The sequence below is a fragment of the Alligator mississippiensis genome, chromosome 2 (genome assembly GCF_030867095.1).
Source record: "Alligator mississippiensis isolate rAllMis1 chromosome 2, rAllMis1, whole genome shotgun sequence".
Taxonomy (NCBI): domain Eukaryota; kingdom Metazoa; phylum Chordata; order Crocodylia; family Alligatoridae; genus Alligator; species Alligator mississippiensis.
Genome location: NC_081825.1, coordinates 168631908 through 168657608, shown reverse-complemented (window position 1 = coordinate 168657608; position 25701 = coordinate 168631908). Strand labels below are relative to the sequence as shown.

The 25701-nt window shown below is 39.4% G+C and overlaps 1 protein-coding gene across 4 annotated transcripts in view; it reads left to right on the top strand.

Annotated features, from left to right (window-relative positions):
- Positions 1-23445, top strand: part of TEX15 (testis expressed 15, meiosis and synapsis associated) — a 74410-nt gene extending 50965 nt beyond the window's left edge. For 2 of the 4 annotated variants that reach the window (XM_014607378.3, XM_059722384.1), the window contains exons 7-10: positions 3665-9849; positions 11661-11725; positions 17772-18910; positions 20892-23445. In XM_014607378.3, coding sequence (XP_014462864.2) covers positions 3665-9849; positions 11661-11725; positions 17772-18910; positions 20892-20929 — 7427 coding nt within the window. In that variant the 3' untranslated portion in view covers positions 20930-23445. Of the gene's footprint in view, positions 1-3664; positions 9850-11660; positions 11726-17771; positions 18911-20891 lie in introns of those variants that run through there. The other 2 variants (XM_019493545.2, XM_014607380.3) reach the window with 2 other exon arrangements.
- The last annotated feature ends 2256 nt before the right edge of the window (positions 23446-25701 follow it).

Sequence of the window (25701 nt, the reverse complement as noted above, 5' to 3'; positions counted from 1 at the left end):
GCCTGACGAAGGGTTTTTGAACCCGAAAGCTTGCTTAATAACTATTCTCCAACCATTTGGGTTGGTCTAATAAAAGATATCAAATTCACCCAAGGAACCTTGTCTGCCTATATCCTTAGACCAACACGGCTACAACCTAAACCCTTACTTATCAGCAGAAATTTCCAGGGTTTCTTTTACTTTTTTGTATAAATTAACTCAGGACTAAAAATGGGTGCTCTAAGATTTAATTAATGATAAATTACCAGTACCACTGATACCTTCTCAAGCAACTTCAGATGCAGGAGACATTATTGCATGGTTCTAATTAGAGCCACAAAACTTGAGGAGAGATTTCATGACTACAGTCATCAGGCAACCCAAAGAATCTGAAACTACAGTACAGGACTTACCCTTTGAAAGTACTGAACTGTTTAGTTCTCTGACAAACTTACAGTTAAAACCTATTTCATTTTGTGTGCCTAAATGGCACACATGCAGCTAATACCAGCAGTTTTTGGATTCTGTTTTGCCCTGGTGAAATAGAATCAATCTGTGCACATACCTGCTGGAATCAAAATAGAGCGGAGGGGGCTGGCTATGTTTTGGTTTAGTAATGTAGTGATTAGGACTCTTCCCCAGGGAGCAAGAGGCCCAGGTTCTAGGACCTCCCCCTACACCCAGAGGTGTTTTGAGCCTGCATATTTTGTCTGCTAGGAAGTACAATCTCCCCATCAGGTCATGGGCATGTAATTTCCACAGCTGCTTTTCTCTTAAAGCTGATCTGCTGTAACCTTGTAACAATTTGCCCAGACCCCACATTTGGCAAAAAGGGTACAGCGTAAGCAACCACTTGGTGGTATCCTTGGACCCATCTAACTTGGATGCCAGAACTTGGAATAACCTGCAGGCTAGGCAAAACTAGCTGAAGCAGCTTGCCTCTGCCTGCCAAATACTGGAACCCTGAGTGCAACATTTACTGGCTGAGAACCAATCTCTCCAGTCCCAGATGGTGAACCATCAGGATAATAAGTAGCACTGATGTGAGGAGGCATGCCAGCCTTGCAGCAAGATTACTGTGCTCCAGGCTTGTTTAATGGAGCCCTGCACGCCCCCTTGTTATCTAAAAGGTACAGTGGGCACTGGCTGTGTTTCAAGAGGTTCCTTATCCAAGGCCGCCTTTTATTCCTAACGCAACCTGGAATCTACTGCAAGGATCAGGTGAAGGAGGGTTATGATGAGGCTCATGTAACATGGCTGCACCACTGGTAGAGCAAGATAGTCCTGTCCTCCAGGACTGGGAGGCATTCAGTAGTTTCACAGTTGGTCTCCATGACTGAACACATGCTGCCTCTAGCAGCAGTTTAATGATAGACAATACATTTAATAGGGGGGAGGGGGTGTTGCTGATATACAAACATAAGGTGAGGGACGCTTTTTCCCATGCAGAAAGATTTGCTTACCACAAATTCGCTGGCAGTTTTCTTTCTGGCCACACATTAACAAGGGATTAAGAATGGGTGGAGATAGAAAGGAGTAGAGAGAGATAGAGGATGGATGAGCTAACACGGAGAAGCCGTACTTATTGAGAAGTACTAAGACAAAGCAAAATAAAAAGGGGGGAAGAAGCTGAGATAAGAGAAGGAGAGCAAGATGAAGACAGTAAACAGGCACATGCTGAGGTGGTCAAAATGGCCCTGCCCTGTGTCCCCCAGAGAACACTATTGTCTGATTTACAGCCATAAAGGAGAGTGAAGCCAAGATGATGAGAATCCCAAGAGGAAATTTCCTGGAAAAGTTGGTGGGCTAGATGACTCACCTCTGTGGACTGTATCTTGCCTGTGGGCCTTATGCTTGACATGCCTGTTCTAGAGCATAGTGGTTGTTTGGCTTCATCCACATAGTTTCTGTGACAGGATTTGGTGCATTGGATGAGGTCTGTCACAAGTTGTAATAGGCATGTATAGAATCTACAGATTCTGATGAAGTATTTTTTGTGGGGTGTTGATCTTGGTGGCAGGGTGCACAGGGAAGATGTATTCTAGCTTTGCTTTTGTTGTTTTGATACAATTCAGTTTTGTTTGGTGGATGTGGGTTAATGCAGAGTTTTCTTCTTTTGATAAGTTTGGCAAGGTTTGGGGGGGGGTGAGGGGGCGGGTTCTTAAAAGCCCAGAATGGGGATTCAGGGCAAACTTCTTTCATAATATGATCATCTTTGAGTATAGTACCTAATAAAGAAATTATCTTTCCTTAGAAGTTCCATTATGTAAAAATAGGGCACAACTAGGGATGTGTCATTAGCGAGGATTGTTGGGTTTTTTTTCAGCAGATTTGTGCAGGGCATTTGGATGACTCAGTCAACAAGCATACTGTTTCCATGGTGGAATGTCCTTGTTGGTTCAAGGCAGCTTTTAGATTGGTGGGGTGGGTACTGTAGGTAGGCTTATCAAACAGATGTAGTGGTATTGGTGTGCCTGGCTAAGGGTCCTTATCACTGGACTACAGAGACATGTTTTGACTTTATTACTCCCCTTCTGGCCCTGTAACTCTTGCTTTCTCAGCTTCGCAATGGTTTTGCTTCAGCATGAGCATGAGGGGTGGAAAATGCCACAACGAGACTATTTCATAGGTTGGTTACTAGAGCTATTCTAGGGTTACTCTACTGGGAAGTGGGAGATGTAGGTTTGAACCCCCTCAGGCTGAGGAGGACTGTGACCCAGATCTCCTACTTCCTGAGTGGGTGTTTTAGCCACTTGTGCAAAAAGTGGGCTGTCACTACCATCACACACGCTATCACCAAGGCACCTACCTACCTTAAGATAACAAAAGATGCTTATGGTGCAGTGTACATCTTTGAGTCAGGCACCTTAAGGTTAAGATGTATCACTGTGCTTATCATTTCCTGTTGACTAGCTTTAGGCAGCTCCCTGCTCAAGATTTTGTTGCTCTGAATCTCATATTGAGGCTGGCTAATTCTTTCCATTGACTGTATTTGGAAGCTGAGTACCTAACTCTCTCTCTGGTTCATCCTCCTCGGCAGAGCCCTTAAGGGAAGAAGGATAATAAGGTGGCTTTTCAGATCCGTACATGGAGTTCTTTCCTGTGGTGAAGTACAGCATGAAGAAAGACATAATGGTACTTTTATGAAAATGTAGCAACTGGCTGATAAAGGCTGGTAGTATTGGCAGGGTGGAGGTACTAGTGATTATATGAGACATGAGAGATAAGGTGGAGATTGGCCATGGAGGGCCTTGACAATAAAGGCAAGTAGTTTGTGTTTGATGTAGCAGAAAAGTGAAAGTTGATGATGAGATGCAAAAAAGAGCTGGCATGGTCAAAGTGACCAGGTAGGGAAATTACCTTTATATAGCAGGATTATGATTAGGTGCAGGTAGCACTCTTTTGAAGGCAAAACAAGATGGGGGTGGGCTAAGGAGACATAAGATTATGAGACCCAGAAGAGAAAAGTCCATGCCTAGATTTAGCTGTTTAAAAGTTATCCCCTTTGCTGGTAACCATTTTTACTTTCCCTTTGCGTAAGATACAATATAAAAAAATAATCGAGCTAAATATGCTTGGGGGATTTTTTCATTAGAAATGGGCCTAAATAGGTATTGGAACATTAAGGGTCTTACAACTTTTAACTCCTGGAGTTTTATCACTTTTCCTCTTCTTGATTTCACAGGACAAAGAAGTTATTGGAAAAATTGCACTGTCGCAAAACGGATCGGAAAAGGCACACATTCTAAAATAATCTATGAGCATTTTAGAAAATCTGCAGATTTACCTGGTTTCAGAACTGAGGAAAGCACTTTTTGCAGTGCAGGAAATTCAGAAAAAATGACTGCTAACTTCAAAGCTTCTTCCTCCCATGGAAATGTGCAGAACAAGGATGGCTTTTTAGGTGAAACCGATACACTAGTAGAACTTAAGTCAACTGGAAGGTGGGATTTATTACAGGTACAAGAAAATGAGCTGAGTCTGCTGCCTGTAGCTGGGGTAGACACCAGTGGAAGAGCTAGGAGTGAGAATATGATGAATCTAAAAGGCACTGTTCCAGATAACAGTTGTATTACAGTTTGTTCTGCCCACACTAATAGTAGCTCAAGTACTGTAATCACTTCAAGACTCATTAAGGATCCAAGATTAGTGAAAAGAGGAGAAAACCTAGGAAAACAAAACGATACAGTTTTTCATGGGACCATAACCTCTGAGAACGGGATGGAATATCCTAATTCTGAAATGAAGATACCAGTCACTTTAAATAATCATTGCCCTTTCTCTGAAGAAGCTCTTCCCTGTAATAAACCCAAACAAGAACAAGTTAGACAGAGACATGTGGAGCAAGCATCATGGAAAGAGGCAACTTCAGTAAAAGAATTTAAATCAATACTGAATGGAGACAACGAATGTTCTGAGGAAGACAAACAGGCCAATGATATAACAAAGCACCATGAAGGAATGGGGGAGTTGTTTATCTTGCCGGACATTCCCATGCACCATGCTTTGAATGTCTTTGCTGAAGAAAAGCACAATGCAGCCAAAGAGAAATGTATCTGTGATAGTATAGACTTGAAAGCACACAAGAGTCAAGCAGAGGAACAGCTGAGAAAATATCCATCTTTTCCACCTGAGGATAAACAAGCTGAAACAACAAACATGCTTGATAGTTTGTCAGTGGAAGACAAAGCAGATTCTTATTACATAGAACAAAGCTCTGATCTTTATAAGAATAATATTAAACGTTTACCAGTTTATGAGAGCAAGAAGAGCTTACTTTTTACTGAAGAGTCAAGCTATAACACTCCTCTTTGTGATTCACAGTTCACCTCTGTGCCAGAGAAAAAGCCAGTTTCATCACTATTACCTTCTAAATTTACCGGCAACTCGCATGCTGATTCCATTTCTCACAGTGCTGTGGATTTGAGTTGCTGCTTACATTTTGGATCTCAGAAAGGTGCTGATAAGGTACAGGTGTTGTCATCAAAAGGGTGTATTTCCTCTCTAATCTCTGAAGATTACAAAAATAACAATTCAAATAACATATGTGCAGGTTACCTCAAAAGAAAAGAAAAAGAAAGGGCAAACTTGGAACCACCTTATGCTTGGAGCCAGAGTAAAGTATCAGAAATGAAGAATAACACCTGTACAGATGAAAAATCTGATATTTCTAATCATATGGATAATGTTGTTTTTCCATTTAGGAAGCAGAATAAGAGGCAGTCTTTGACACAAGCAAACTATTCTAAACAGGATAAATGTGCCCCAGTGGATGAAAGTCAGAAATCTCAAGAATTGCAGCCTGTTACTTTAATAGCACATGAGGACAGCCACAGACATCCTCCTGAAAAATGCTTGTATGATGATAAAAGCATAAACAGATGTATCCAATATCCCAAAAGTGTTGAATCTCATGATGCCAAGATAGATTGTATTGGCAAAATGTGTATCCATTTACAAGAAAATAACTGGTGTGCTTCTGAAATAGGAAACAGTTTAACAGATTCTTACTTAATAGCTGATGAAAATAATACTTTGACATTGGCAGGCAGAGAATGTAAAGTTAAAAGTGATGTTTTGGATGCACAGGATCATTCTTTTGAAAACTGTGCTCATAGGGAAGTGTATCCTTCTAAGCATACTTTAAAAAAAGAATATACCCAAGGAGAAAAGGACAAATGTGACTGTGAAAAACTTCTTTCTAAGACAGTTCTGAGGGATCAAGTATTTGGTGAAGAAAACTGTCATCAAGCTAAGCTTCAAAAAAGTTTTATTTCTGAAAAAGGCAGTGATAATGTAAAGGCCCAAAAAGCAGTGCATTCAGCCACTGAAAGGACAGGCAAAAAATGCACAAATGAAAGGAAAGATGATTCTGCAAAGGAAGTGAAAGACAATTTTGTCATCAGAGAGAGAATAAATGGTATGCCATATTTGGCTTGTGTTAATGACAGAACAGACAAAGCCTTGAAAAGCTTCAATAATGAATGCTTATGTTTCCTAATATGTCCAAATGAGCCAGTATCAGGTGAATACTTTTGCAAGGATAGCAAAGAGAGTCCTGCTTCTTCTGTAGTTGCAGTCTTAGAGCAAGATCAAACTTGGCTCTGCAATCAGAAAATAGAGACCAAGAGAAATGTTCATAATTTCAACCAAATAAGCACATGCCATCTTAAAAAGGAATTGCACTGTGAAAAGAAAGGCAAACAATGCACTGCAAAGCCGCACCTTTCTTCTCTGCTGCTGACCATTGTGAAAGAAGCTGTTTCTGAAAAAGGGCAGGTATGCGCTAAAGATGAGTACTATAACCATAATCCAGTCAGCACAGGAATCTGGATGGAAGTTTCTGACATTCATCATAATATAGATTTAGAAACATCAGCTGCTGATTTATATTTAATATTTGAGGAAGGATGTGTATTAACTGAAATGTATTTGGTACAAATGGACAATTTTTCTATGAAGGTAAAGGGAATGACATCAGGTAACAAAAGAAATTCAGAAGACTACTCTACTACAGCAGTGTTTTTTAGGCTTGCAGATCCACCACAGGATTGTAGTTGGAACAATCAGAATGTCGCTGTATTAGTCCCCTCCATATCTGTGTTTTCTGGGAATGTGGAAGACAAGGACAATGAAAGTTGCCAACCTGAGGAAATATGCACCTTTGACAGTGTGTACTTTAGAACATTTGATAGAAACACATCTTATTGTGAAGACAATATGCAGAAAATATGTAAACTTGTGATGGGGAAGAAGAGTGAGGACTTTTTTTTCCAGGACTTGGAATTTGAAGGTGAGATTGAAATTCTATCAGAGGGACATGAGGCATCTCACTCAGTGCAACAAAATAAACACAATGAGGAGTGCGTGTCTGTTGAGGTTGACACCTTATATCAATATTTGAAAAACCGTATGGACTGGGAAAATTTGTTTGGAAACACTAGTCAGAAAACATCAGAGGTTTTACAAGGTGTTTCTATGAAGGAAAGTGAAGGTTGTTCATCTGAGAGAAAATCTTGCAAAAAGAAAGATAAAACAGGATCTTTCAATAAGACAATGTGGCCTGACTTAAAAATTACAGTAACCAACACATTTACAACAAAGCTCAGGCCTCTACACAGCTCTGTTGGAATGGAGAGAGAGATGTGGAGACATCTAGTTGAACCTATAGGAGCAGGAAACAACATGGAATGGGCAGAAGAGCAAAGAATTGAAAGATATATGCAAGAACTGGATCTTATACAAATGGAAATCTGCTTGTCTCAGTGTGTTCAACAGGCTGATAGTCGCATGTCTGAAAAACAAAATAGTACAATACCCACGGAATCTCTTACTGTTTCTGATAAAATGAACAAAGATAATAGCTATCCTTGTGCAGAGCCAAAAGATAATCACAATGAATCTAAGAGTAAAAAAAGTTTGCAATCCAAAACTACTAAGAAAAAACATCTACGTGGTACATCCCACACAAATCAAGCAAGACCTGAGAAAGTTTTAACACATTCACCTATAAGCAGAAATTCAAAATGTTGTGGTAAAAAGAAACAGCATAATAGTCACTGCTCAGCTGATAGGTATTTGTCATTATTTGAAGGACGAATTAAAACATTCGCACAGTCTGAAAAACATATAAAAAATGTTCTAAATACTCTTTGTAGTGAAGCATCCTTATGCAAAAGTAAACGCCTGTCCAAAAAAATAGATAGAGCTATGTTTCACTTGAAAAAAGCTCAAAGAAGAGTTCATAAATCATTAAAAATTGTAGCCAAAGTTGGAAAGAAAAGACAAAGGGGTCCATTACCAAAATCATATGAAATCATCTGTAACAACTTATGGGAGAGTTGTGATCTCGAAGGTAATAGTTTCATGACATCTGGCAAGTATTATTCTTCTGCTCGCTTTTCTCAGAAAACACAGTGTTACAAAAAAGGAAGTAAACATACTGTAGAGTTTATGGAACCAAAGGATAAAATGAGTAAAATGGTTTTAGAGGAAGACAGGGCCCATAGGTTTATCACAAGCTCTGAACCTGTTGTGTTGAAAGATAGTATGAATCAGATACATCACTGCAAGTCTGACTTAACTGTGGCACCTTCATTAATCGCAAATCAGTTTTCAGCTACTGTGAGCAAAGAACGCATTGCTCCTGAGGGTGACAGTGTGGTAGATATGAAAAGAATAATAGAATTTCAAGCACTCTCTGAAAACACTATAGGTTTAGAAAAGACCAAGCTAAAAGATACAACACTAACAAATAAGAAACAGAAGTTTTATGTGAATGTTCTTTCTAAAATTCATGTTCAAGAAACTGCTGGAAAATATGGCTGTGTAGTTGATGCTAAAGGCACAAGAGAGGGGCTTAGCCCTGAAACAAGTACACTTACCAACAAGAATAATATAAAAACTTTGAGTTCACCTTTCAAAAGGGGTGCTACAGACAAAAGAGAAAAGGGAGCAGCTTGTAAGGCTAATGTAAAGGTGAATACAGTTGCACATACTTCTCCATTAAAAACATCTGCAGAATACTCTTTAGATGCTGACAAATGTGATTTTTCCATGTTGTCTGGCACTCGCAAGAATATGGAAGGTAGTCTTTCTTCTGAAAAGGAGTTTAGGGAGCTACCCCCTGTCCCAGAAGAAAACATAAAACAGAGTATTGGGAATTTTTCTTCAGAGCCAGTGAGGCAAAAACTTGCAAGAGTAGGAAAACGTAAGATGTGTGAGTCTCCAGTTGAGAAGAAAAAAGATAAAGAAAAGTCAAATAATTGTGACAATGAAAGCAAACATGAACATGAAAACTATGAGTTTCTCAATGTTTTGATTTCACATCCTGATATTTGCTGTATTGGAGAAATATTGGATGAAGCTCAGTGTGCAGACCTCAAGAAGTTAAAGCAGCTAATGCTTAGATGTACAAAACATTTAGAAACCTTAAAAAGATATTTTCAGATTTTACAAGAGGAAGATGTAAATAGTATTTTGATTACAGAGGAAAATGTGCTAGACACAATGAAAAATGAAAATATTAATGTTGTCATGCTAAAGCCTGAAGCTGTTGAGACCTACATTGAAGTGGTAATGATGTATGAAACCGTACACTTCCTTAAAAATTCAATAGCAAGAAAGGTAGATGAACCAAGATTTCGAGGCTTATTGTGGTTTGATTTATCACTTCTTCCTGAACTGGTACGTTGCCAAGAAAAAATGGCTTCTTTTTCATTTCTGAAAAATAATTCAACAGACAATATTTGTAAAGCTGTAGAATCGGCCGTCTCTGAGCTGAAGAAGGAGCTAAATGTTATTTGTGACTATTCAGAAAGCAGAAATTGCTCTTACGCACTTCATCTTCTGACCAGAGAAGTTGCCGAACTTTCAGAAATAAGGAAATTGCTAGAAAATTCTAAGCCTTCTATCTCCACATATGTTGACTGCGTACCTTATACTATATCTGCAAACTATGGGATTACTGTGACTGAACTGGATTACAACTACAACCAGTTTTCTTCGTTGCTTGAACATTTAATGTTAACTGCCAGGAAAGATTTAGGAAAAATGGCTCATATTATGAAAATTATGAAGACTATTGAGCATATGAAGTTTTTGTGTGCCAAAAAAGGTAAATCAGTCCTCTCTCTTTTGATACATCAAATGCTAAATAATCGGAGAAAATCTTGCCAATTAAAAAGAAAGGGTGACATGAAGATACATCCAGCTGAAACTGAAAAATGGATCAGTGAATCTCAGGCTTCAAAGTGCCTCATCAAAGATGGCTCTCAGACCCAGAAAAAAAGACTGGCTTGTGAAGCCTCTTATGGAGGCACTCTTGAGTCCCTGGAAAGCTCTTCCCCTTCTAGCTGCAAAAAGAAAAAGGTAAGAACAACACTTCTGACTTCAAAATGCTTTTGTCTTCAGACGAGAGCGATAGTTAACTCAATATATATAACTAGAAGAAAAGCTGAGAGGTTCCTCAGACATTGCTTTGTAGGAAATTAATGATTTCGAGGGTGAACTTAGACTAAAACTTTAGACTTAGGAAAAAGACCCTCTTCCATGTTATCCCCAGAGCCTGAATTGATCTGAAAGAGAAGCAGCTGTTCTTTGTTTAACTGAAGAGGAGATGACAGTTTGCAACACTGTTTTCTCCTCTTTGCTTCAGAAGCATCAGAAAAAAATTGTTGCTTGCTACTAGATAAATGAGAGTCGATTAAAAATTATTTGAGTTTTCCGCTGATGGAGTTCTGTATCGACATCAAGCTACCAGTGGGAGAGTGGGGGACTTACCCAAAACAGCAGTACAGAGTATGACACGAGGGACAGAATTCTGTTTTCCTGCTAAGACATACAGGTGACATGCAATTGTTTAGGGGTCTAAGTCGCTCAACATCATTCTCTTTTGCCACTCTTAATGTCCAGATTTGCACATGTGTGGCTAAAGTTCTGCTCTATACAGTGAGGCTTGTCCCTACTGTGCATGTTCAGAAGCAAATTAGTGCTGTGCCAGAGGCACCCAAGTTCATTTATACTCTGTTGTGATTCAGCACTTACGGATGTTCAGAAGCATAGTGTAAAATCCTAGAATTACACCAGTCAACCAAAACTGCAACTAGCCGCTATAAATACTAGTGCAGGGGGACCTTTTTTGTCTAGCAGCCTAGTGGTTGGGGTAGGGGCAGGGGAACTATGGGGGACCCAGATTCTAGTTTCACTTCCCTCTGAGGGAATTTGAGCCTTGACTTTCCACATCACAGGGCAACAACCTACTCAACCAAGCATAGGCCAGGTGGGACTCAGAGCACCTTTCTGTTGAAGTTAGGCTTCTGGGTAGCCAATAGGGAAAGCAAGAATCAAAGTTGAAGTAGAAATCAAAGCAAGGTGCTTCTATTCCCAGCAAAAAAATCAGCTTCCAGACTTAAGACATGCCCCCAGTTTTAGGGAGCTGTTTTCTGTGGGGGAAAAGATGTGTGCGGCATGTGAGTAAATACAGTATAACAATTCAAAATCTCACTGCCTCGAGGAATTCTGACAGCAGATTTTCACAGTGTAGTGTCTCCACCAGCTGGAAGCTCTTGCCATGAATCAGTATTTCCTCTGGGTAGGATTCTATACAATGTGTCTCCAAAAATTACTTTCAAGAGCATGGAACTGTTTGATATTTGCCATGCATAATTAATTGGGTGTCCGTTTCCAGATCGCATGTAAATATCTTATTTGTGGGCAAGTCAGTGTTGCAGGGCAACTTACTTTAGATGCTTTACAAAGGCAAGTGTCTTTGGGCTGCGTACCTGAAGAGGAGACAAATCTTCTCTCAGTAAAATGAAATATTATCATTTTTGAACTCATAGCTTGTGTCATGAACATACCCTTTTGGTTCATTTTCATAACACTACTCAGTGGCAAGTCTGAAAAGTCATACTAATTGGCATGTTAGGTGAAGCCATTGAGCCACTGAGATAGAGAGTTTAGCCTTTCTCTGACAGTGAGTCACATGTGAGAAAGTTGCAGAAAACCTTGCAGTGAAGAGTTATGAGAGAAAACTGCCCACAGGACAAGTTTCCTTCTGCCTCTCACTAGTTCATTTAGATAAAGATATGCTAGAAAACAGCTAATGACAATGCTGTGCACAACATAACTTGTATTACCAGTCTAAGAATTTCAAATATATTCTGTCCATTTTCTCCTAGGTTGGTGGTTCAGTGGCAGCAACCTCAAAAAACAGTGATGAAAATAAAATATGCAGCCATATGAGGTATACTAAGGGTTTAAAATTGTGAAACATTTGCTTAGTAAAGCTGAATTGATGACGGAATAGAGTGACATGTTTTCCCCTTAGTCATCCTGAAGCTTTAGATTTGCTTTTCGTTGTTGGGGAGCTAATGTAGAGTTCATGAGCATCTTGCTTAGCTGTTCTCAAATGCACTGAATAGAGCACCTGTCCCAGAAATGCCCTTTTGCACTGCCTGATGCCATGAGAGGCTGGAGAGGGAAAGCAATGAGTAACATATCAAAGTTGATGGAACTCTTTTCAGCTACCAGGGCCAAATCCTATTCCTTCTGTTAAACACATAGGTAGATTTAGGTATGTAACAGTGATTTCATACCACCCTGCTCAAGACCCTGAAAAACTGTTCATACAATAAAGGTGGGTGGGTCCTTCACCTTACTGCTTTTTTGAGACTCAGTCTTAAGGGCAAGATGACAATGTATTGCAAAAGTTGATGCATTAATGGATTTTCAGGGACTTGAATAAAATCACTAAGTGCTTAAATCCACTTAGCTACGTAATAAGTAGAATAGAAGAATAGGTATGGTGAATAACAATAGCCCCTGGAGAATAGCTGTGGAGAAGAGGGGCTATTGTGTCAAATGAGTTTATTAAAGAGTTTTCATAATATGACATCTTGTCATTGCTTAAAGATGTTTCTCTTGTGAATACTACTTCACTGTAGATGACACATCAATATTAGCATGGCTTGGTGAGATACTGTGCAACTATGCAGTTTCTTTTATTCCCAACTCTTCAGTTGCTAACAGACATGGAAAACAAAACAAAATAGCACTTTACCACAAGAAGCATTGCGTTAGTTGGACCTGGCTCCCCAGCATCTCTATAGATTGCTTACTTCAGCTGTACTTCTTGGCACTTTTAGCTAACAGCTGATTCAATCAGCTGTTACATAAAAGTGCCAAAAAGCACCGCTGAAGCAGACGATCTGTACAGATGTTGGATGAGCCAGGTCAAACTAATGCAGTGTCTCTGAAGCAGGGGTCATGGTTCTGTTCCTTGGATCTCTCTAGCGTTTTTTAACAACTACTTCCTATCCTTGTGGTGGCAGGACATTGACAAGTGCCCTCATCCCTTTGCTTTATCTGTGACAGGTTAAGTTGTTTTTGATGTTTTACACATTGTGCCTAGTAGTTATTTGTGAAGTTTGGATGAATAGGTTAGACAAACACTTGTCTATGATGGTTTAGATAAGGATGATGTTGCCCTGAGCAGGCGGTTGGACTAGATGGCCTCCAGTGGTCACCCCTACTTCTCTATGGTTCTGTGTTTATGTTGGAGAAGTACAGCTGGCACTTTCAGCAAAAACTGAAGGTTATTTGTGATGGTCTTAGTTCATGCAGGTGTTCATTCCATGGTCTTGGCCCAACGCTTAAGAAAGCTCACTCTCCTCTTAGCCTGTGGTCATGAAAACTGTAACTTCTCACCAAACTTTTCATTCAAAGTTTAAATTTGTTAAAGTATAATTGTTAGTAAACAAACCAGGACTGGTCTGAGGCAGTCCTCCCTTCCCCTTCCCCCTGGGCCTTCTGACTCCAACAGTGGGCAATGCATAGGAGCAACAGCTGACACATTGCAACTAAAGGGAGATGTCACATCATTTTTTTGCCACAGACACTTCTGTCAAACAGGCAAAAAATTATTTCGTTTTTGGTGGCAAAAAATGCTGCCAGCAGCAGCAAACTCCACTGTGGCCCTACAGAACTACATTTCCTGTTGTGTCCTGCACTGACTGACACACATTCCTGTGGTGCTGCTTCTTGCTGCCAGGCTGGAGTCTCCAAGGGCAGACATAACAGTTGGGAGGGTGAGGTGCCCTTCTTTCCATTCTGGCACCCCCTTGCCGCCCTTAAGCAGCACCCAGGGCTCACGCCTCTTTCATCCACCCAACTTTATGTACTGCTATTAAACATTCAGGAAACAGAAACCAGACATCTAAGTGTATGCAAATAGAAAGTAGTTGATGAATAGTTATAATAGAGTTGTTTCATACATGGAAATGGGAAATTAATGCAGGATCTTAGACATTGTAATATGGTAGTGGTTGACCAGTGTTATTAACTATTGTGATTTAATAGTGAGTCTTGTGATAATTCATGCTTTTCCTTCTTAAAATCATTTATTTACTTCCGAATCTCAACTTTCTTCTTCATTTTTTAAGTAAACTGATAGAATTCAGGATTCCAGAGAAAAGCTTGAATACATGACCCCTTAAGGGCTTAAAAACCAGAAGGCAAATAAAAGAACTCAAAATGTATTGCAAACATTCTTGTGATTTTTTTGAAGCCAACACATGACTTCAGCATTTGGGACAGGTGAAGCTAATACCAACTTTGTAATGATAGCCACTGTTTGTTTTTTATCCTGAAAGACTCACCTATCCCATATTTTGTTAAATGCTCTCTCTCAAAAAAAGGAATATTGAGATGGAATGAAGGTTCTGAATACACACTGGTGATTCATGGTAAACTGTGACATGGCAGTGTTGCAGTTATCCTCAAAAAATGCTATGCATCCAAGAAATTCAGAGTTAAGGTTAGTTTTAAAAGAAATAAAATATGTAAGATATAGAAATGCATTTTTAGGACACTGGCATACATTTGCCCTGCAATGGCTCCATGAAATAACCACATGATTATGTTTAAAGAATTTTAATTTTTGTGCCCTCCAGTTACCCTAAAATATTTCTTTAAGACACATTAGATATTCTGTTTTTTTTTTCCTTTTTAGTCACTAAAGAGCAGAGGGAAGGCTGTTCACATACAGTAACAGGTTTTTTTTCCCCATACCTTAATCTGTCTGGATATCTTTTAGGATTAATCTTAATTTAGACTAGACTAGTAGTTTTGAATCTGTAATCCGTGGACCCCTTGGGGGGTCCACAGACTATGTCTAAGGGCTCCATGAAAGATGACTGTGATCAATCAGAAGTATGTAAGTACTCACACTTACCATTCAAAGAGATCCACACTTCCATTCAAAATTTCGAAAGGGATCTGCACCTCCATTTGAAATGTTTAGGGGCCTGTAAATGAAAAAAGGTTGAAAACCATTGGAGTAGACCATCTCTTGAGGTCTCTTCCAGCCTTATTTCTCTATGATCTATTATATATGAAGATTTTCAGGGATTAGAATGCTGTGTTTTAGGATAATTGCAACATCTGTAATTTAGGAGAGGATACATTGTATTCTTCATATATGTGAAAGGGCAATCTAGTCTCTCTGCTTTAATTGCCAAGCTCAGTTCAGCTTTAATTTTGGAAACGTAAGTGGTGATTCCACAACAAGCATGTGAGAAGGAATTTTGCTTGCTATACTGACAGCTGTGCCAAAGGAGGAACTTGGTAATTTGATCCCAGTAATATCTCTTCTGAGTTTGAACGCTCTAGTCTCTACCAGTTACCCATGATATATAAAGAGAACATGAGCTCTGATAGTCCACTCCCACTCTCCTTATCTATACACTAAACCCCAAATTGTTTCTGTTATGTTTATTTTCCACTGGTTTAATTCATAATGATTTATTTAATTTAATATGAAAACATTGGAACAAAATTCCAGCAATAATAAAATAATAAATAATAACAAAAAACCTTTAACAGATTATTAAAAAATCAATCCTAGTCTGTCAGTATCTTTCAAAATGCTAATCTTCCCTACCAGGAAAAATATGGGCTGTGCTGCATAAAAAGGCATTTTCTCTGTCTAGTACAGTGCAGTTGGCAGGTTGGCACAGCTTTGCTTAATTATGTGATACATAAAGACATATACATGTGATATATGTGTGCACAGTACACCTACACACACCCCCACATTAGAAAGAGAGAACCCATCAGGGATTGGGAGGGATATTTGGATAGTAAAACAGGGAGATTTTAGTTTGTCTATTTTGCTCTACTGAGATGACTAAGAAAGAATTTCCATGTATTAATTTAACATTGATTTGTTGGTCTACTTAAGCAGTATAATTAGTACATCAGTGGTATGGTATACTGAAAGCATGTACTGGGTATCTTATGGATATTTGGCTGCAGTTTATGCCTTTCTTTACATTTTGGCTGTGCCAGACAGAATATCATCCTTTGGACCCTTTACTTTCTGGAGACACTGTTGTTATAACCCATAGATGCAGTTTCATTTTGAATTCCATTTTGAAGTATTTAACTTCATATGTAAAAACAGTGTATCCTCCCCAAACATACAGCAGTGGTTCTTTATAGCATTGACTCACTATAAACATTCTGAGTAATTCTTCTGGTTGGTGTGAGTTATAACTAGTTTAAAATGGACCCTTTAAAATTAGCTTCTGTCTCCGTTTTTTTTCCTTTGTCCCCACAGATCTTGACAACAGAGTAACACAATCTATTCAGACTTTCAGTATAGTTAAAACTAGTTTGGATCCTACTCATAGTCTATATTTGTAAGAATTAGGTTGTAATTAAGGGAAGTCATGACTAATGTTGTATTCATTGTTACAGTCCTATAGGCCCCTGACAGGGTCAGGTCAGCAACTCAGCTGGTTCATAAAGTAGGCAGTTGTAACATTCTAATATTATAAAAGCCTATGTCTGTCTGTCTGTCCATAACACTTTATTCACGCTCTGATTGGCTGATGGAAATAGCCAATCAGAGTGCTCCAAGCATGGGGGAGCGCCGCCATGATTCCCAAGCCACACTGAGGACCAGACGGGGTGGGGGTGCCAAGGCCAGCAGCACTGGCCTCTGCTCCCCCACCCTGCTCCCTGTAAGAGGCAGAACAGCCGTAGCATGGGGTGTTAGGTGGTAGCACTCCATCCTGGCCCCTTCCCCCATCCTATCCTGTCATTCTTGACGGGGAATTGGCTAGTAAGACATAACAACAGCCAAACTCCACTCTGCTGGGGTAATTTTATTTTTCATGCAACAATTTTATAGGTTGTAATGTAGTGGGAGGGAGACTGGACATTTGTCCTGCATTCTTGGTGGAATGGAATGGGAGCACAGAGAATGGTTCTACTTGCCAACAATAAGAAGACTGTTTGTCCCTGGCTCCCTTGGACACAGTGGGGTGTGTGATATAGAGCAGCGGTGCTCAACTTTTTTCCCGGTAGGCCAGAAGGGCAGTGCCCCATCTGTCCACGAGCCAAATCCTGCCAGTGGTCCCAATCTGACACCAGAGCCAGCATAGTGGGCACTATCCAGCTTTGCAAAGGCAGGAGGGCAGCCCAGCTGCAGCCCAGCATCTTGGGGGAAACAGGTTGTGGCTTGGCCTCTGGTGGGTAGGAAGGGGCATGACTTGGCTCCAAACCAGCCCTGTGCGGGGAGGGAGTGGGTTAGCAGGGAAAGGGGACATGGCTTGGCCCCATCGGGGAAGGGGCATGGCCTAGCCCAGACCTGGCCTGCAGAGCTGGGTGGGAAAGGGGATGTGGCCTGGCCCTGATCCAGATGCAGGGGAGGAGGTATGGCCTGGCTGCAACCAATAGAATGGGGCTTGGGGTTTGGGAATTAGGCATGGGAGAGGGTGACCATATTAATGGCCACCATTCCCCTGTCACCAAATTTCTTGCCCTATGGAGAGCCCCGCGGTCCAGATGCAATGCCTCTGCAGGCATGTTTGGCCCGTGGTCTGAAGGTTGAGCACATTTAGAGCATGGTTTTGTTCAGTATTGCTCAGGTTGAATATTTCTGCCACACATGGGACAGACGCATTTAACAACATGTAGGAAATTCTGAAATAATGTTCATGTTGAGAAAAATCCTATAATAATGAGTAATGTGTGCCTGAACCATTTGAAATAATATACCTTGAGATTACATTCCAATATTATACAAGCACATGGACTAATGAGTTAGTAATCCACATATATTTAGATGATAAAATGCAAAGATATATTTCTATGCTTTTCACCTGTAAACAGTTATTTTGCTACAGGCACCTGGTAGTGATATGTATGTATATTTTGTGTTACCAACTTAAGAAAAAGGAAACATGGATGTAAAAAGTATGTAATTATGTTTTTTCTCTTTTTAGAGAAAATGGAAGAGCTAATTGCCAAAATGGGAAAGGTATCTCATTGGATAATGTGAATAAAAACAAGATGCGTCTTAAAAATGTTGTGCAAAACCAATTGCCCAACTCACCTTTATATTTAAAAGATTTGAAAGCTGCTTATTGTTCTTCACGTATTCAATCTACCCCAGATGCTTCAAAAAGCTCTTTTGCTCATTCAAAAGGATTAGCCAGTCAGCAGAACTCAGGAGACCGAAAGAGCATGATCAGAAGCAACAGTAATCTTAACAAAAGTGTAAGAATACATCAGCAGTGTGAAGATGGTTGTTTACCTTTAGAAAAAGACCTACTGCATCAGAAATCTCTTGAGAATTCTCCATGTTCAATACAAAAATCTTCTTTTACCCCAATACCAAAACCTCTTGCTAATTCTTTTGCTGTATCTGATGAACAAAATGAACAGAATGCCCAACAGTCAGATACTAGAGGAAATACATTTAAGTCTAACGTAGTGCCTATATTTGACGCAACCAGTGACTTATCTACAAAACTGAAAAGAAAAGAAAAGGAACATGACAACTCTGATGGTCTAAGCGAAGTGTCTGTTCATATTTCAGGTGCTCCAAAGGTTACAGCAAATAAAATTACAACATTTCAATCAGCATGCTCTGCTTTAGAACAACCTTCCAATAATAAAACAAAAAGTCCTGTGGAACATTCAGACGTTTTTCAAAATGAACTTCCATTAACATCCCCAGTCCACAGTTCTTCTGTGCATACTTATGGGACATCTTATCCTTATTATTCTTGGTACTATTCTTCCTATCAGAACAATAGCAATGGTGGCAGTTCAATTACTCAGACATGCCAGGGAATAGCGTCTTACGGGGTGCAACAGTTTACTCATTTTGGCACATCTGCAGTTGCAAGTACTGTGTATAATGTACAGTCTAGTATGTTTTATTCTCAGGGGGAGCCACAGAAGCCTAACATGGCTCAAACATATCCAGTACATGGACATTTTAGCTCTCAAGTGCCTGCTCTTTACAGCTCTCAAATGCCATCTTTAGCACACTACACTGTAAATCAGCCCTGGTCACAAGTTCCCCTGGTATATCCTTCCAGTACAGGACCATCCTCAGAAGCTGTTTGGACTAGCAGTAAGTGTAAATACTTAATTACTACAAATTACTACAAATTATTTGAGTACGGTTCTGTAGCAGTAGCCTTAAGGTGTTTAAATAGGGATACTCTTGTGATCCCTTAGCCTTGGAGAAAGCAAATAGACTAAGCTCTTCACCTTGACCAAATGATTTTCAGATGGTTTTTGGGACCAAATTTAAACGTAGTATGGAAGATGTGGTATAACCTTTTTTATTTAGATATATTTAGTCAAGTCTGGAATATTTTTATCCATGCTTTCATTCTCAGTAGACATTTTCTTATGTTTAAATCCCTACCACCTTTTCTGTTTTCATCTATTGTGACAATTTCTTTTCGGATTATAGAAGTCTGTCTTTTAATCAGTTTGGTGAGTAGTTATTGAATAATGCAAAAAGTACTTCCGTCCTTAGATGTTGAAAATATGAATCCCACATTGCATCCAGTCTTTATCAAAAGAGTTAATAAAGCATTTTTCAGTAACTAGATGCTCAGACTAGCTGAACATTTCTAATTTTGTAGCATTTCAAACTCTTGTGTTGTAATGCACAAATTAATGGCACCCTGGAAAAGAAAGCAAATAAGCTAATATATCTTCAGTATTTTGGCGCTTCATCTTAAATGCATAGAGAGTTGGCACAATGCCTGCCTACCATTTCAATTCCACCCACCCTTTATTTGCAGCTTAAATTGGACTGAGGAGATGACCATTTCTCCCCGCTACCATTCCCCAGTAAATAAGTGGCTGCTTTTTTTTCTTGACAGTTTTAAGTTCAAAGCTGGGATTGGTTTAGAAGAGATTTTTTTGCTACATTAGTGAACGTGGGCATGTTTACACTGCAGTAGTACCATGTCCCCTTTCAGACGCTGATGAAACTGCTCTGCCTATTTGCTCCAGTTTAGATGCTCCAACCTCAGAAGTAGGTTGATAAAAGTACTCCAGGCTATCCCCCTGTGGCTGCTCTTGAAGACTTTGGTCTTTGGTGTGCTTGAGAGCAGTTGCTGTGGTTAACCTTGAAGCAATCTCACTAGAGTACTTCCAGCTTTGGAAGATGCTTACAGACACAGGTGGGGGTGGGGGCATGTTGGGATAGCACTGCTTTTGAGATGTAAACATGCCTAGTTTGACAAAGAGTAGAATGATCTTTATTCCCTGCTGTTCAATAGTACTACTTTCATGCTTTTACTATGTGAGCTGTTCCAGTTTCATATTCATGATACGTGGTTGTTGCCACTAATGGATACGGTAAAGTTGTTTTGTTTTGTTTTTTTTAAGTGCTGCAATGATTTAAAAGCACTTTACCTTGACTTTCAGAGAAGCATGTGCTCCTAAGCCACTTAGGTACCTAAGTCTCAAAAAGTGATCCAGAATATCCCAGCTCCCATGGCTACAATACTGTATAATTCTGGCCTAAAAATATCCCTAGGTACTCAGGGTGTCTAATGGCCTAGACAAGTAACTAGAAATAGAATCTGTGCCATAAAATGGAACTAGAATGTCACCCATAGACTTCAGCTTGTAATCACTCTCAGAAGTGATCCAGTTCAAACAGCTAGGTATCTAACTCTTATCTAAGCCCCACTGTGATCCCTATCTGAGCTGAGAAGAAAATTAAAGTCTGCCTAAATTTCTACTCCTTTAGTTCTCCAGTCAGCACTGAATCCAGCATAATACCCAGCACCTGCAACTACTGTAACTCAGAAACACAGGTGGAGTAGTGCCCACCTTTACACAACGTCCCATTGGTTAGACTGCACTCATCCAGCAAATGGGAGACTTGGAATGTAGGTGCTTCTCAGTCTGAGGGGACTCAGACCAAGGTCTCCTAGTTCCCAGGACCCTAGAATGCTGCCACAACTTTAGAAAGTTTTGTACAAGTGCAAAGTATTGATGAATGGGGATTTTGTAGGCTGGCAGAAGAAATCTATATTTACTATGTCATAAACTTTTCTCAAGTATGTTTTCCCATCTATTTCCAGCTCCCTGGCAGCAGACACCTTTTCATCCTGGATATTGAAACTGACTCCAAGACTATATTTCAGTTCAGCATTGTTGCTGTTGTAAATCGTAGCTTTTATGAAAGGTATTTAAAATTAGATATTTAGTCCAAGTACCAAAACTTCTTTTCGTTAGACCAAGATATTTAGTCCAAGAACCAAAACTACATTTGCTTCTAAATAAACACAATACAGACATTGCAAAACATTCTGAAGTGTAACTGTTTACCTCAATAGGCAACACAATTTGAATTTATGGATGTATTAGAAAAAAAAACTGCTCTCCATTTTAGAGCATGCACCTGTACCGCAGAAGTCAGATGGAATTTTGATGCTTACATCAGTGGGTTGAGACCTTAATGAACTGATGGCAAACTTCCTAAAGCCACATTAACATCACTTCCTTGTGTCTCTGACAACTTAACCAGTCTGATTCTTCTGTGCAGAAGACAGTGTAAGCAATTGGTTAATCATCTGTGGAGTATAGCTTGCTCCTCTGATTACCACTGTGGCAATACTCAGTATATAACAATTTAGTGAGACTGGGTGCTGCTGTGTTTCTGGATTTTACTCTACTGTTTAGGTTGTGGGTAAGCCCTTACTGCTGTGATGTGAAAGACTTTATTTGACATTTTCTAATAAAATGAAAACTCTGTCTTTTAAGTGTGACTAGGCTTTTTAGCTTAAATATTTATTTAGAACAAAGGTTTGGAAAGTATTCATTTCCAAGTACGTGGGTGAATTCATGAGCGTGGTGTTAGCACAAAACTGACTTTTTGATTTGGAAGACTTAATTATGAAACCTAAGCTAGGTCACTGTCCTGGATTGTACCAAAATCTTTAATTTTTAATTTTTTTTTAGTGTTAAAGAATGTTTGGTTCTTTGACTTTTTGATTAGCAGTTTTGTAAAATTTAGCTAATACTTCATTGAATTTGACATGCAGATAACTAACATTTCTTTAAATCCAAACATTGTTCTATATTAACATTTGCATAGCTTAATAGTTTATTTACAATTAGGCTGGCACAGTTAGAATACTTTAACTTAAGCAACAATTACTTATTTTTGTAATTTCTAAATTTGTTTAAAATATTTTCTAAGTACTATATTTTTAAATTTTAATATCACTGTATTTTCAATAGCACCTGAACACTACAAGTATTTATCTGTGCATATTTATATTTGTATTTCTATTAATCAGGTGTTTTTATATTGTAGCAAATAGGAAGGAAATAATTAGCATTGGTATAACTATTAAAAGTCTCATAAACTGCAAAAATGTCAACTGTGTAGACGATATGCACGTTAAAACAAGAATTTTAAAGCACGTTTCAAATGTATGGTGAAGTGCTAAATATATAAGATGTTTGGGATCTGTAATAGTCATTTTTTTACTGAAGAGGGTTACCAGTATTGTTATGAAGTGTTGTGTACCCTAGTAAACAAGATTAATATAGTTCAAGAGAAGTGAATCACTATCATCAAAATCACAAGCAAGAACTCTAGGTGAAGTCCTAGCCGTATTTTCACCATATCATTTTGGCTACTGATTTTAGCATAGACAGGATTTCACCCTCTTGCAACTTGAAACATAGGGGCTAGGAACCCATTTACCAGTTTCTCTGCTTTATGCCAAATTTCATTGTAGGTGATCTCACTCTATACTGATATGACAATCCCCATATCTAAGAACCAAGTTACGCCCTGGATTGTTCTTTACAGTGTTTGAGGAGTACATGCAAACTTCCATTGACATTACTGGGAAGTGGACTTCTACATTGATAGGAATATAGACCCTTATAAGTGTTTAAATGTCTCATGGTTTTGTGCAACATACACAGCAGACTGGAAGTAATATCTGTCAGTTGCTAGTGATAGACTATACATATCTATCTGTTGGTTTACTACAAGTGTTTGTTTACTACAAGTGCATTATGAATAGCGTGTTTTAGAAATGATATAATAAACAGTAGCTGAAATGTACTGCTATTAGATAGAAAACAACTATTCCCTTGGAATGAAACAAAAATTGATGCCTAAATCCAACAAAAATTAGTAATTCTAACAAACTAAAATCTTAGTTTGATGTATATTTAGCACCCTAAAAAAAAGTGAGACTGATAGGTAGAGGAACAGAGAGCCTTTCTAATAAGTACCAATGCCTCTTTTCTAACTCAGCAATTACTTCTACTCTACCCATTCCATCTGCGCTTTTTCTGTATAGTAATTCTATTTCTTTAATACCTCTGCATCAGGTAGAGTCCTGCTTTGTGCTAAACTGAATGTTTAAAATGTTCTTCTATGCCCAGGTGCTTTAAAATTTTTCCTTTGGTTTTGAAAGGACAGCAGCTATGGGCTGTACCTCTGCCCATTGGGCCAGATTAACCTCAGCTATAACTTCATTGAAGCCAGTTATTTGGTTTATAATACAAAGTTTTTTACAATGGGTTTCTTTGCATATTTGAAGGTGCAAATAAGTAGATTTTGTCATTTATTGTAATTCATTTAGTAACAATAAAAATATTTGTGTTTAATGATTGCTGTGAAGTATTTTTGTTGCATTCTACTCCTACTCTTACAATATGTATCAAAAGCCATATGGTTGGATATTTGATTCCTTTTGAAATACTGCAAGAGACTGCCAACTGTCTTTTAGCATTTTCTTTTGTTTCATTTTTCCATAGTGACGCTGTTAAAATAAGCCCCTGATTTACACTGAAACTTCTGGAAAACTCATCCATATTAGCATATTTTCTTTTTCCATTAATTCAATCAGAAAAACAAAGTTGTAGTGCCCGCTGTGGGTGTGTCTACATGAGACGCTAACTGCACAGTAACCTAATAACACTGCACAGTAGCGTGCAAGGCAAAACCTGTGCTAATACACTACTGTGCAGTAGCATTAGGCTACTGTGCAGTTAGCATCTGTAATAGTTCTGAAATTGTCTCAGTAACATATTTCATTTTGCTGTGGGATAAACTCCTCAGCTACTCATAGGACGCACCACGAAGCTCAGCAGGAAGATCACCCACTACATGACATGATAGAAAAATATCCACTGCAGAAATGTCTAAGAAGCAGAAAAACCCCACCAGAAACATCATAGAGGAAGCAGGAGACACCATACTCTCATTATGGCCTCAAAGAAGGTGGAAAGAGCAATGGAATAACAACACCCCACTATATGATTATATACAACTACCATCTTCACACCCTTCAGGTAATAAACTCCCCCCCAAGGCATGGGTAAACCTAAATCGACTGTGATCAGGCTATGGAGCCTTCAATAAAATTAAACATAAAATAGGCCTTACAGTTTCACCATTGTGCACCTGTGGCAAAGAAGATCAGACAGCCTAACATATACTAACTGACTGCCTTCTATAGGGTCCACTAGATGGAACGAACAGTCAGAAAGATTGTAGTAATATTGATGGATCTACTTTTAAATGGTTGGAGGAGTCAACTTTCTGGTGTCATAGGCCATGTGTAGATGAAACGGGGATGTGTGCTAAATGCTTTTGCACCTCTTTGATGGTGTCAATGTGTGCGTGCCTTGGCGGCATATTGCTGTAGTAAATTTGGAAGCAATGCGCCTTAAATAACTTGGGGCTCAGCAAACTAAAGCTCCTCCAAGGACTTTTAGTTTGCTGTCCCTATAGCTACAGAGTGAAGCACCCGGCTCTGTGTAGCTCAAGGACTCTTCAGGAAGCTCTGCAGGCAGCCTGGCAGCAGCCCAGGAGAGCAAGCTCCACCCAAGAAAACCAGAAAGCCTGATTTATTTTTATTTTTTTTCCCCCTGGAGGCTGCCTGCCTGCTTGAGCTGAGCAGGGGCCCAGTGCTTCTCTCCGTGGCTGCAGTGGCCCCTGGGACCACCCGAGCCGGGTGCCTGCAGGCAGGTGCCACTTGGGGGAGCCACAGTGGGAAGCCCCAGCGCCCTCCCCTCCCCTCCCCGGCAGCCCAGGGACCGATCTGCCTGCTGGCCACTCTCCCTCCCTTTCCCGCCACCGGAGAGGCAGGTAAGTCAGCACGGTGTGTGCATGACACGTGGGTTTAAAGGGCTCTAAATTAAAGCGGTGTTTTTAAAAACCCACCTCTTCAATTTTGGGCCCCCATTTCATCTACACATGCCCATATGCAAGAAGAAGCATCTGTAAAAACTCATGTGCTGCTCCTACTGCACAGTAGTGCCAGTTACTGCGCATTCATTTAGTATTTGGTTATCCAAGTACTAAACTTAATGTGCTGTAACTACAGCACAATAATGAGTGTGTAGACACCCTTTGTCATCTCAAAATAAGAATAACTGCTGTTCCAGATTTGAAAACTAATTTGACAATTCTATTCCAAAATTACTTAATTGCTTTGACAGCCTCAGGCATGGAGAATAAATCCCAGCAGCAATATAGCTAGTTTGGCATAGCTGTAGTCTATCTGATTCATTTAACCAATGGAGAGCAATCTGATTTGTGGCCTGCTTTATAAATATATCTGCTTAGCTTATACTGAAGTGGAAATGGCAAGGCAGGGAGAAACTGAATTTATGCAAGGCTGCCAATGCCAAGCAACTGGATTGGGTCTTGTTTGTATTGGGAAAGTAAGCTGGGTAAACTACTATATGGGTCCAGGTGTGTCATAAAAGAAGGACAGTAAGCAAGGAAAAAGTGAAGGTGCAAATTGGAAATCTTAGTCCCTCTGTGCTTTCAATAGCATGGAAATATTTAGAAAAAAATTAGAAATATAACAGGGCTGGCTCCTGTTACTTTAAGGCAGTGGTTTTCAACCTTTT